Source organism: Nanorana parkeri, unplaced genomic scaffold (assembly GCF_000935625.1).
Source record: "Nanorana parkeri isolate BGI_ZX_2015 unplaced genomic scaffold, ASM93562v1 scaffold244, whole genome shotgun sequence".
In the NCBI taxonomy this organism is placed as follows: domain Eukaryota; kingdom Metazoa; phylum Chordata; class Amphibia; order Anura; family Dicroglossidae; genus Nanorana; species Nanorana parkeri.
In genome coordinates, this window is record NW_017306512.1 from 1,042,224 (window position 1) to 1,053,993 (window position 11,770).

The window sequence follows — 11,770 nt, forward strand, 5'->3', positions numbered from 1 at the left end:
ATAGCAACATTAGCAATAAACTCTTCACGATAATTTACGTAACAAAGACTAGAGGACACCACCTAAAACTGGTAGAAAAAAAATTCAAACACAAGGGGCGTAGGGGATTCTTCTCAGTTCGCGCGGTTAGGGTCTGGAACTCACTGCCGCAAGCAGTGATTTCAGCTAATAGTCTGGAATCATTCAAGAGGCTTTTGGACGATTTCCTGAGAAACGGTAATATACAGGGGTACAAGTACTCCTAAAAACGAGATGACGCGAGGATCTTTACACCCACACACACACACAATGGGTTGGACTTGATGGACTTATGTCTTTATTCAACCTCAAATACTATGTAACTATGTAACTATGTAGATTGTACAATCAGATTCTTTTTTCATTAGGCTGACCTAAGGAAAGAATATTAGCTCCAGCAGATCAGGAAAGAAATCGTGTCATTGTATTCAGAAAGGCTATGTTAATATGGACTTTACCTTCAAGTTTGACTTCCAGCCTGAGTTTTCAGAGCTGCTATTTAGGGAACTGTGATCCAAGAACGGGAGCAATAAAGAGCTTACAGCACCCTTATTGCAAAGGTACCGTTAGATAGGATAGCAAGAGGAAGGCCATGGTTCACATAAAGCGGAAATACAATCTTCTATCACATACAACCAAGGAAGGTGCTATCTTAGCATCTATTTGGATTACAGTTGTCATAGTGCTGTACATGTGATCAGCTATGACACCAGCCATGTGAGGGCTTGAAAGTTTGGTTAAGAGATGAAATAACCACAACGGTATCCATGACAGCACGCCCTAAAGTTAACGGTTTTGGGACATTAAAATAGTGGTTAAAGTTCCTCTTTAAATATGTTATGTATTACAAACAGACACTGAAAAATCCCTCTTGACTATGTACACACATTTGCACTTCACTTGTCGGTTAAAACCTAATGGGTATGTCTAGTCATGTGTGCATGTCAAGAGGGGGCAAGTTTCAACCTCCTATATAATTACAATGCTAGGAGCTAGATACATCACGCAGTCTCCTCACAAAGATAGATGAACTGGGTTGATGTTCTGTATTCCTGTTTATAACTTATTGCTTACCTTCTGACCCTTTGAATGGCTATAGAAATCATCAGGCCACACATAGGTCCCAAACATAACATCATCATTCATATATATGAATTTCTGAGAAAGTCCAGGAATCCGATGAATGTGGCTTTCAATAGCAGGAGAGCTAAAGGTTGGTAAATGGCTAGTGTTCAAAAAGATTTCCTAGTGAGGAAAACAAAGAAGACACATCAAGGATATTCTAAATGCCTTAGCTAGGAGTCTGGTCATACTGGCTCAAGGAGTGCTAACATGGTAATCATTGATGTAAAGAACTACAATACTTTGTTACCCTTAAGAGATGCTCCAAATCTCCAAAGCTAAAAGCACAGGCATTACTACATGAGAGATAAGTCTCTCAACAAGGTGGCAGGGCTACTGATAGCTGATAATTGTTTTCAGACAAATGAGATCATTTGTCTGTGCTTGTACAGTACTTGATGGAGACCTGTGAGAGATTCCAGACTAGAGTACATAGGACACCGCAAAGTCTCCCATGTGTCTCTGGTCAGAAAGGGACTAGGTGGAAAATAGAGATACACTAGTCATTACCAGTGCCATTGTAAATGGTACAAGATCATAAGCGGAAGAAAGTTTAAAGAACGATTACAGTCTGAAATTACTTTTGACAGTTTCTAATGGAGGTTTTTTTTTTATAGCAGTGGAACAAATATAAATACAACAAAACTGGCTTAGTTTCTGAAGTGGGGAGAGCTTAAAGTGACATTAAACTCAGGAGGTAAAGCTTAAAAATGCATTCAAGTACAATTAAATCATCTCTGAATTGTGCCGCCACTGTCCTTCCTTCTGGAGATTTAACTCCCGAGTTAAAAGGGGTTGTAAACCCTCCTGTTTTTTTGCCTATATCTACTGCAATCAAGCAGTAGATATAGGGAAACAGTTTAAAAAAAAAAAAAAACGCTAAAACAGCAGTTTAAACTTACCTTTTTTTCTTTGCACGCTCCCGCGCCGAGAATCAGGAACTGCTCGTACGGATCTTGGAGCGGGCGCATGCGCAGTTCCGATTCTCGGCCGGGAGACGAGCAGAGACGCAAGGTAAGTCTATGGACGCGTGCACCTGTATGCAGACACCGCTGTATCGGAAGTGCCTGCAAGCAGAGAGGTGTCGGCGCTGAATCGGAGAGCCGCCGCACCGCTGGAGGGACAGATGAAAATATCAGGAAAGAAGAAGATCGGAATAAAATACATAATTTAAGGTAAGTGCTGACATTAACATGGGGGGGGGGGATTGACTTTAATGTCATTTTAAAATATGTAAGTTAGTTATTGCATTGAGGCTATTTGGATTAGAGTCTGTGAGGTCTAGAGCAAATTACCATATAAGCAAGATTTTTTTAGTTCAAGTTAAAAAGTGAAGACATAGGTTAATCACTGTGGCCAAGAAAGGCACTTTACCTTTCAGAAAAAATAATAATTCCTCATTGTGTTAAAGTATCTCATATAAGCTTTAATATGTTAATGCAGTTTTGAACAGTGTTTTATTTTCAGTCTTTTTAAAGCTGAAGCTTTCATAAAAAGAATACTGTTCTTGTTCAGACACTTCCTGTTATAGGAAGACAACACTCACTTGTGCTCCTGTGTTGTCACCCTGTCACATGCACCCCTGGTTGAGACTACAAGCAGCCATGCTAACATACATTATGCACTCATGGTCTGCTGTTAATACAAATGGAATTAGTTTAATACACAGTCCATTAGCAAACTAAATGGCATCTAGTTAAAGTTTAGATCTACTTTAAAGAGAGGCAAAAGGTTGGGCATTGCATTAAAGCATGTGCAGGAGTTACATTAGTGGCCACCCAAGACAGAAGAAGCCTGGATCTGGAACAAGTGGAGGAGAAGATGGCAGCAGTGGGAGAAGGAATAGCGACAGGGATTGCAAAGCTGTCAGTGCTAGAGGGGTGCAACTCTGTGATGCAGTTTTGCTTCAACTCTACACATAGGTAGGCCAAGATAGGCTGAATTTAAGTTGAACTCCAGCCAAGCAATGTCTTTTTATAGTTACTTTCTGTCCTGATAGTAATACAGGAAGTGTCGGAAATTATCCCCAACTGGGGGGAAAAAACATTTTGGCTGAAGTTCTACTAAGAATACATACTTGGAATGAGTACAGCTGATTTCCTTCCTAGGGACAGTTCATTTTTGCCTTTGCTCCATTCAATTAGTAAGCAAAGAACAATTGAGTGGGCTTTGATAAATAACATGGCGCAAAGATAAAAGTAGTACCAAATCCCTAAAAGCCATACGTTGTCTTTCCTTATATTGGCCATGATGCACTGTCAAATGCCAATTTCCAATAGGTAAGACTTATTTACACACAGCTGCCCTTTGCATTGTTTTAAACAAGCCCAAATATATGTACCCAAACTCGAATATATAACTAATGTATACATAAACCAATCTTCCTTAGTTGAGTATAAAGAATTGTGCGCAAAGCGCATCAGCACATAAGCCGGTCCTCCTAGTGAGCAATATTTAGATAAAGGAAAATCCAGCCCCAGCATGGGAGAATTGTTCAGATTCACAGTGCATGTATTCTTCTATTGGGTAATCCACAAACAAAATCTGCCAGGCCATACAGTTTTGTTTTATTTAGATTTGTCCCACTGCTATAAAAAAGGCCACGTTTTAAAATATGTGGCTTAGTGATCAACGAACATGTCAATCTTTTCACTTTACATAGGTCAAAACGATAAACAAGCTATCACACTATAAAGGTCACAAACAAGAGTATACGGGTCACTATGAAATTATTCTGTCACTTCAATACCTCCTTTTAAAACTAGATACACTAAACTGACACCTCAGCTAAAGTATAATATAAAGCACATTACAATAAAACAGTCGGTAAGCAAAAAACCCAACATGTTTAGCTGAGAAATTAAGAGCATGAAACACATTTCATTTAAGTAATTATATATATAAAAAAAAAGTCCTACTTGGTGTGTTACAATGGTGACTCGTGGATTATCCAGATTCAGCCACGATGGTATCTGACCATTAGTTACGATGAAAACATGACGCACCCAAGGAGCATGTTTCTCTATAGATCTCAGTGAGTAGCGAAGCTCTTCATTGTCCTCAAAACGACTGGCTGAAATGTCTTCATCCTGCTTTAGCTTCAATAAGAAAGTAAAATGAAACCACTATAAAACAATATGTACATCCAGTTACCTTCTATATGTACCAAGTAAACTTGTGTTGCCCTCAAGCAACATGCACTAATGTTATCACTGGACAGTAGACATTGTAAGGTGCCACATAATACTTGTACTGTCACAGACCACCTAAGAGCACTATTCATGCCCCCTAGAAAAAAAAATGTCCAGCAACATTTGTTGTATATGCAATATACATAATCTGTAATAAATGTATGAGTGGAGATGATCATTATGCAATTATAATGAGCAAAGCAATACTGTGTAGCATAAGGGGTAAATGCCACTGCAGAACTTGGTATAGAACTGAGCAAGGCACATTTATAAATTAAATGAAAGAAGTAGAGTGTCTGTGTTCCAATGCAACCCCGTATGCATCCATCTCTCATATTCAACTGTAAGCTCTGGAATCTGTTGGGCACTACATTATTCTTCTCATGTACATACCACTCTGCATTTCCTAGTAGGTCAGAAAACTGTTTTTTAATAAAATGCTTACATTCTATAACTGTTTGGCAGCTATTGAGAAATGGACCTTAAAGAACAAACCGGCTTTCATCATAAGCAAAGCAGCAATGATTAATCTTGTTTATATTTTAACATGCTGCTGTCACATTCTAATGGCAAGGACTGCACAAGCTTAAATACATTGTGCTGCTAAAAGCCAGTTGGCTAAAAGAGAATTACTGGCGGAAGAGAGTCACAGCAAATATGTCAGTGATATGAGAGTATTCCATCCTCATGGGAAGGATGGGAAAATGGGCTGGCTACCAAAGCACTGCATCTATGATACCAAATAAGGAGGTAAACAATCTTCCCAAGATAAATATATCCAGATTATGGACTGGTGTGGGGTAAAGTGACATGCTTAGTAAATATAAACAAGACCTACATGATTGTTTCATGACAAAGGTATTTGCCTTTGACATTATTTAACAAGCCACACTGGAATGTGTTATTTGCATCAGTAACAGGATATAAAAGAACACCTTTTCCCTGCCATTATTAAGGAATCTTCATTCCTGGGATATTCATCTACTCACACTTTACCCGTGACAGTGAGAAGTTCTTTTAAAGTTATTAACCAATGAAGACTACCCAACTCTATTTCAAAGCTGCCCAGCTCTATTCATATCCCTTGGCATGGGCCTTAAAGTGGACCTATACGCAAATGTTAACTAAAAGCTATGTTAAAACTTACTGAGATGGATAAATAGAGTAATAGAAGGGTTCAACTTCTTCTTTCATAAAGAAAAAGCTTCTTTAGACTCTTTCCAGTGTTACATAGTTACACAGTATTTTATGTTGAATAAAGACATATGTCCATCAAGTACAACCTATTGTGTGTATGTGTATGGTCCTACTGATGTGTGCGTATGTATTCTCGTTCTTAAAAGTACTTGTACCCCTGTATATTACGGTCTCTGAGGAAATCGTCCAATCGCCTCTTGAATGATTCCGCACTCTCAGCCGAAATCACAGCATGTGGCAGCGAGTTCCAGACCCTGACTGATTTAACTGAGAAGAAACACCTTCGCCCCCTTGTGCAGAAATTTTTTCTCCACCAATTTTAGGTGGTGGCCTCTAGTCCTTGTCATGGAGTTAATTGTAAAGAGTTTGCTGCTAATGTTCCTATCCCCAGTAAACATTTTATACATGAAAATCATGTCCCCCCTTAATCTCCTTACTTTCAAGGAGAATATGTTTAAATTTAGTAGCCTGCTCTCATAGCTCAGGTCCTCCATCCCCTTTACGAGTTTGGTCGCCCTCCTCTGGACTTTTTCCAGTTCAAGGACATCCTTTCTGTTCACTGGTGCCCAAAACTGGACCGCATACTCCAGATGAGGCCGAACCAGTGATCTATAAAGTGGCACGATTATAGACTTGTCCCTGTTAAACATTCCCCTATTAATACAGGACAGGACCCTACTTGCTTTGTTTACCGCAGCCTGACACTGCGAGCTGTTATTCATCCTCTGGTCTACAATGACCCTCAAATCTATTTCCCTTTTGGACGGTGTTAGTTACTAGTTACAAAGTCTCAGTCTTGGATGCATGTTGTGTGCTGAAGGCACAAATCAACCACTAAACCTAGATCATGTAGTCAAATGCCTAAGCCTAATAAATAAAAAAAGCAAACAGGACTGATCTGATAAAATATATGTAAAAAAATGCTGCTTCCAGTATTACCATGTTGCTCACATCCTATCACACATCCAGAATTGAACTGAACATGTGAAGAGTCAAAAGAATCTGGGGACCTATGAGAACACATTTTGCGACCTTTAAAAAAGTAATTAAAAGTGAAACAAGCCCATGAAATGCAAATGCTATCAAGCAAACCATGAAATGCAATTGGTATCAAGCAAACATTGCAGCTGGGTCATAGTCAAAACAATGAAATGTAAAAAAAAACTCTATAGTTCACTGCAGCCACAGCTTAGACAGCTCTTCATATGTTCAACTATCTGTCACTGCTTGCTGCATCAGCGATCAGGTTCAAACTTCTAAGGACATTAAAATCTGGTTGATGGCTGTGAAACTTGTTAGTACTGACACTTTGTGACATCAAGGAGTGTACTGTGGGTGCATTTAGTAATACCATTCTTTTGTCGCACACAGGAACCAAAAAAGGGTGACAAAAATGTTGGAGGATGTGTGGGGTAGACTAGTGCAATACAACAATATCTAGGTGAGAACTGAAGCGCTCAGCAGATTTGTGCTCCTTGTGTTCATTTCTAGGCTTCATTTTTAATTTTAACTGGAGTGTACCTTTAAGAGAGGACCTGCGTGACTTGTTTTTGTTGAAAGAATGTGGCTTGTATTGTCCACTACAATACAAATAGTGATCTTTTCCTGTGGATGGTTTAAGTACCAAACAAAAAGGTTAAATAAAACAAAAGTTGTACAAAGCAAGAATCAGGAAGCACTTGAACATATAAAGCGCTCTCTGATCTGTCTGTCTGCAGTGAATTATAAGAGATATCAAATTAAGGTTTACTAAATGGTCATTCTGACTTTAGTCCAGCTGCAATGTTTGCTTGATAACATTTGCAACGTACCGACCGATACAACTGGCACAGTAAAGTAAAAATTAAAAAAAAAACTAAAAATCGTGCATTAAGACGGGACTTGACTTTTGTCAGGCTGTTTTTTCCCCGTAATGAATACATTGGTATTGGATGCATTTTGAGTATAAAGATCTGCTTGTTATAGGCTTAACTGTCATAAGATCTAGTTTACGGTTATTCTTCATATAGCACTGTTTGTGTGATTTTCTGTGGCCCTTAAAGAGGAATTGTGACATGAAAAGCAGGAGATAAGAGATCCACTAAAGCACGCCGTTGGACAGTAGCAATATCTTTTTTTCTCCTATTTGTACCTGACTATTAGAAGTATAGGGACACATTTTTTTCTTGGGAAAAGCTGACTTCTACAATCCTATTGGTGTATATTATATTACCAGTTTAGATAGAAAGCCTCACTTCAGGCTGGTGTAAAATATTACTATGTTTTGTCTATGAGATCATTAAGGTGAAATACTTATTCCTCTCCCCACAAAGCTTTGTCTATGCTGTCCAACCAGTCCCCTATAGCCATTTGCCTTTGCTGCTCAACCAGCTGCAGGCTCTACGTCATCATCGCCATTTCTGCTTGGTATGCAAGCATGGTGAGGGCTTACCCATGTCCCTGGAGTGGTAGCGAGGGGAGAAGAGTGACGGCTGCATGGGGAGGGAGGAACTGGGTCAGAAAGTTATCTTCATGTGGGAGCTCCACTGTATGGGTATATTTTCAATTAAAATCTTAACTCCAAACAGTTAAAACAGTTAAATACAAAGTTGAAACATATATAAGAGCTGTTTCGCCTGCCAAACTAAAGGATTTGTGTTGTGCCAGTCCTAGGATTTGCACAGCTACTCCCCACAGCACGGCCTTGTCTAGCAGGGAAGAACTAATCTCTTCACTATGTTGACTTTTACATCTTCTCCCCACCACCACCCTGTGACTGGACAGAGAAAGGAGCACACTGATAAGCTCATCTCTCTGCTCACTCCTTCTTTTCACATGCTCTTTGCATTGCGGCACACCTTTTTTCCTATTTCCGGAGCTCTGCTCTTGAGACTGTACAATAGAATGCAAGATTCTGACACCAAATCATATTTAGGTACTTATACCTCTTGCATTTCAAAAAATCTATTTAATAATGTGTTGTTGGTTACAGAGCAGCATTAATTTGTACCTTTTACATTTGCCTAGAGTTCAGCTATAGCAAGACAAAAAGACAATCACTGCATGATATATATGAAGCAGCAGGACTGACCAATACCAAGAAAAGGAAATAAGGGGCTAAAATGTCATAGTTGGTACATTAAATATGGAAATGCGTTATGCTTGATGGTGCAGTGTTTGTATAACTAATGTGGACATGTAATGTGTAGCAAAGGCTAAATCAATTGCCACTCTGCACTTGCCATATTTAAAGTTTGCAGTCATATATGTTGTAATAACGTGTGATGCTTCTCGACACCACAGGAGAATGTCGCTGCCATACATAAACAAGTGTTGATTGCTTCTTTGACCCCGTTAAGGAATATTTTGGTTCTGGCTTTGCAAAGTGCACTGTTCAGTCCATTTACCTACTCCAGCTGGATGACTTCTTAGAAGGCTTGCCAGGCATGAAAATAAATATGTGACTTATGTGCCCTTTAATTATGTCCAAGGTAGCGGTCAATTAGCAAGTCTTTCTTCTTAGATTTAGACATCCGTACAGCTATGTAGCATGCTTGATGATCTGAGGCGGAAAACAGTCGCATATTCACATACCTGACTGACAGCACTGAGATCCCATAACAAGTAAGCTGGATTCAGTGTCACCTCTTTTCCTTCTATAGTCATGTTTTTCTTCGCTTGTATGTTTAATTCATGAAAGCCTTTGGGATTGTTCAGTTGAAAAAGTGCTACACTTGCTTCAGAGTAGAGCTGCACCTACACAGAATAAAACAAGTAGGACAATTAGTTTGCTAATGATCTCTGTATTTTTACTGGTCTATCATCTGTAAAATAAACTTTATTTAATGAAAAACATGACACCACTCCACATGTTGTATTTAGAAGGTCAGTACACCCAAAATTGATCTTTAATTGAGAAGTGCATGCTGACAGCCATTTCCTGTCTCTTGAAAACTTCTGGTTGAGATTTCTTCACCATAGCACACACCTCCCTGAAATCCCACTTCTTCATCTGCAGCAGGCCAATGCCAGATAATTCACTCTAAAAGTCACAGCTGGGAAGTATACCTGAAAACTGCAGATATCTAGCTGTCATTGTCTTTGCAAGACACAAGAAAATGGTTATCAACTTAAAGCAGATCTAAAAACTCTGCCTGGAATGTGACCTTTTGGCACTGAGCTCTGCTTTTGGTACTTTCCAGACCTTTTTGTAGTTAGTTAACTACAGAGCCATTTCCCAGTCCAGAGCTATAGCACAGCCTTTGGTGTGATCCAACCTCTGAAGACTCATTTATAATTTGACTATGTGGGCTAGGTATCAGGGGCTACTAAGATCCTTAAAGGAGAATTATGAGGCGAGTGATTTTCACTCAGCCTCATAATCTGAGCCGACCTGTGACAATGAAACCGTCACAGGCTGGCTCAGAGATCGGGAAGTGAGCGAACACATACCATCGCTCGCTCACTTATCGATCTATCCCTGCAGAGAGCCGTGACTGTCACTCACAGCTCCCTGCAGGGATTTCCCCCCCCTCTCCCCTGTCCGATCCTCCAGGCTGACTGGCGTCACTCACACAGCTGGGTGGATCCAGACAGAATTGTTGGGATCCGTTCCGGCTGCGGCATCTCAGTATACTGCGAGCTGTAGCTCACGGTATACTGAGCCTTGGGTGACGGGAGGACGCTAGTTTGTGAAACAGGATTTATGTACGCACTGTCAAATCCTGGCACTGCTTTGCTACAAAACTGAGGTAATCTGGAAGGAGAAAAGGTTATATCAGGCTGATCACTGTTTGTTTGCCAGTGTCCACATTCTCCCGTAGGCAGCAGCAAAAAAGGATTTTACAGTGAGTACAAAACAAGGAACAAAAGAAAGCGCCTCCGTAGTGTAAAAAGAGTGATTTAATAATAAAAACACGCAGCTCTAAGGCTGTACTTACAACAATTCAGTTGAATAAAAACCAGTAGAGTAAGATGAGAAGTCAGAACCTCTAGCAGGGAGAGTCTGGAGTGATGAAATTCATAGGTTCTGATGACGGGGGCGTGCCCCAGAAACGCGTAAACCTTTTGCTAAGACAGGGATAGAGGACGCTGGTGAATTTCATCACTCCAGACTCTCCCTGCTAGAGGTTCTGACTTCTCATCTTACTCTACTGGTTTTTATTCAACTGAATTGTTGTAAGTACAGCCTTAGAGCTGCGTGTTTTTATTATTAAATCACTCTTTTACACTATGGACGCGCTTTCTTTTGTTCCTTGTTTCTTAGACTGGTGGTCAATCTGACCTGTGGGAGCTGCCTCTCTCGTGTTTGTTGCATCTAATTGCTGGGCACCCTGTAATTGAAGGCGCCGCTATTTTTCGTCATTCAGCGAGTACAAAAACCTTGGTATTTTCATATTTTTTCAGCTCAGTGTTCCTGATCACCTCCACCCACTTTCATTCACTTCCTTTCTACATGCACTCTCTCCAGCGTCAGCTGAACATCATTGTACAAAGCCAGATTTCTGATGGTGACAATGGTGGACTGTGCCTGCACAATGTGTGTAGGTATGGCAGCTCGCAGTCTTCATCATGGTAGCATGTGACAATGCTGTAGCACAATTAGGAGAGAGCTGTAACCCCATTTGAGGAAGTGCCTGAATAAAGAACTTCATCATAGGGCCACTAGGTTTATTTTTAATGAAAGCTGTAACTTTTTAAAATATTTAAAATAATTTTTTAATTACATCACTACCTTAAAGCGGACTATGAGATTTTTGTGATTGGACTTAGATCTATTTAAACTGACTTGTATCTGCCAGATTAAAAACAAATTTCAGTGGAATGATCCAAAAGCTCTGTTAAAAAACTGAAGATCAATTCTCTCATCTATCAGCAGACAAGCACTAAAGGTAATTACTGCTATGGCTGGAATGCACACTTAAAAAAATAAACTTTAGTTGTCTGCAATTAAGTTGGGATAATGCATGGAGATCTCAGCCTAGTATGGCTTAAACTTGACATACTAGACTCATTGCTGTGTACTCCATTATTAGACAAACCATATACAGATCATACAGAAATGGACATGCATGCACAATTAGGCTTTTGCCTACCCTGCTGAAAAACCAAAAAGGATACAAAGCGATAACTGCAAGGATATTGAAAGTGATGCTCGCAATGGTCACATCACTCGTACAAAGGAAAATGTGGGGAATTTATTAAATGAATATACGGCAAGTGAGGGAGAATCTTCCCAATGGGGGGGGGGGGGGCGCAAAAAC

At 39.9% G+C, this 11,770-nt stretch overlaps 1 protein-coding gene across 1 annotated transcript in view; it reads right to left on the reverse strand.

Annotated features, from left to right (window-relative positions):
* Nucleotides 1-11,770, reverse strand: part of GNPTAB (N-acetylglucosamine-1-phosphate transferase alpha and beta subunits) — a 69,209-nt gene that overhangs the window by 27,872 nt on the left and 29,567 nt on the right. The window contains exons 8-10 of the mRNA XM_018556632.1: nucleotides 9,102-9,263; nucleotides 4,059-4,238; nucleotides 1,093-1,263 (exon numbers count right to left, since the gene is read on the reverse strand). Coding sequence (XP_018412134.1) covers nucleotides 1,093-1,263; nucleotides 4,059-4,238; nucleotides 9,102-9,263 — 513 coding nt within the window. The remainder of the gene's footprint in view (nucleotides 1-1,092; nucleotides 1,264-4,058; nucleotides 4,239-9,101; nucleotides 9,264-11,770) is intronic.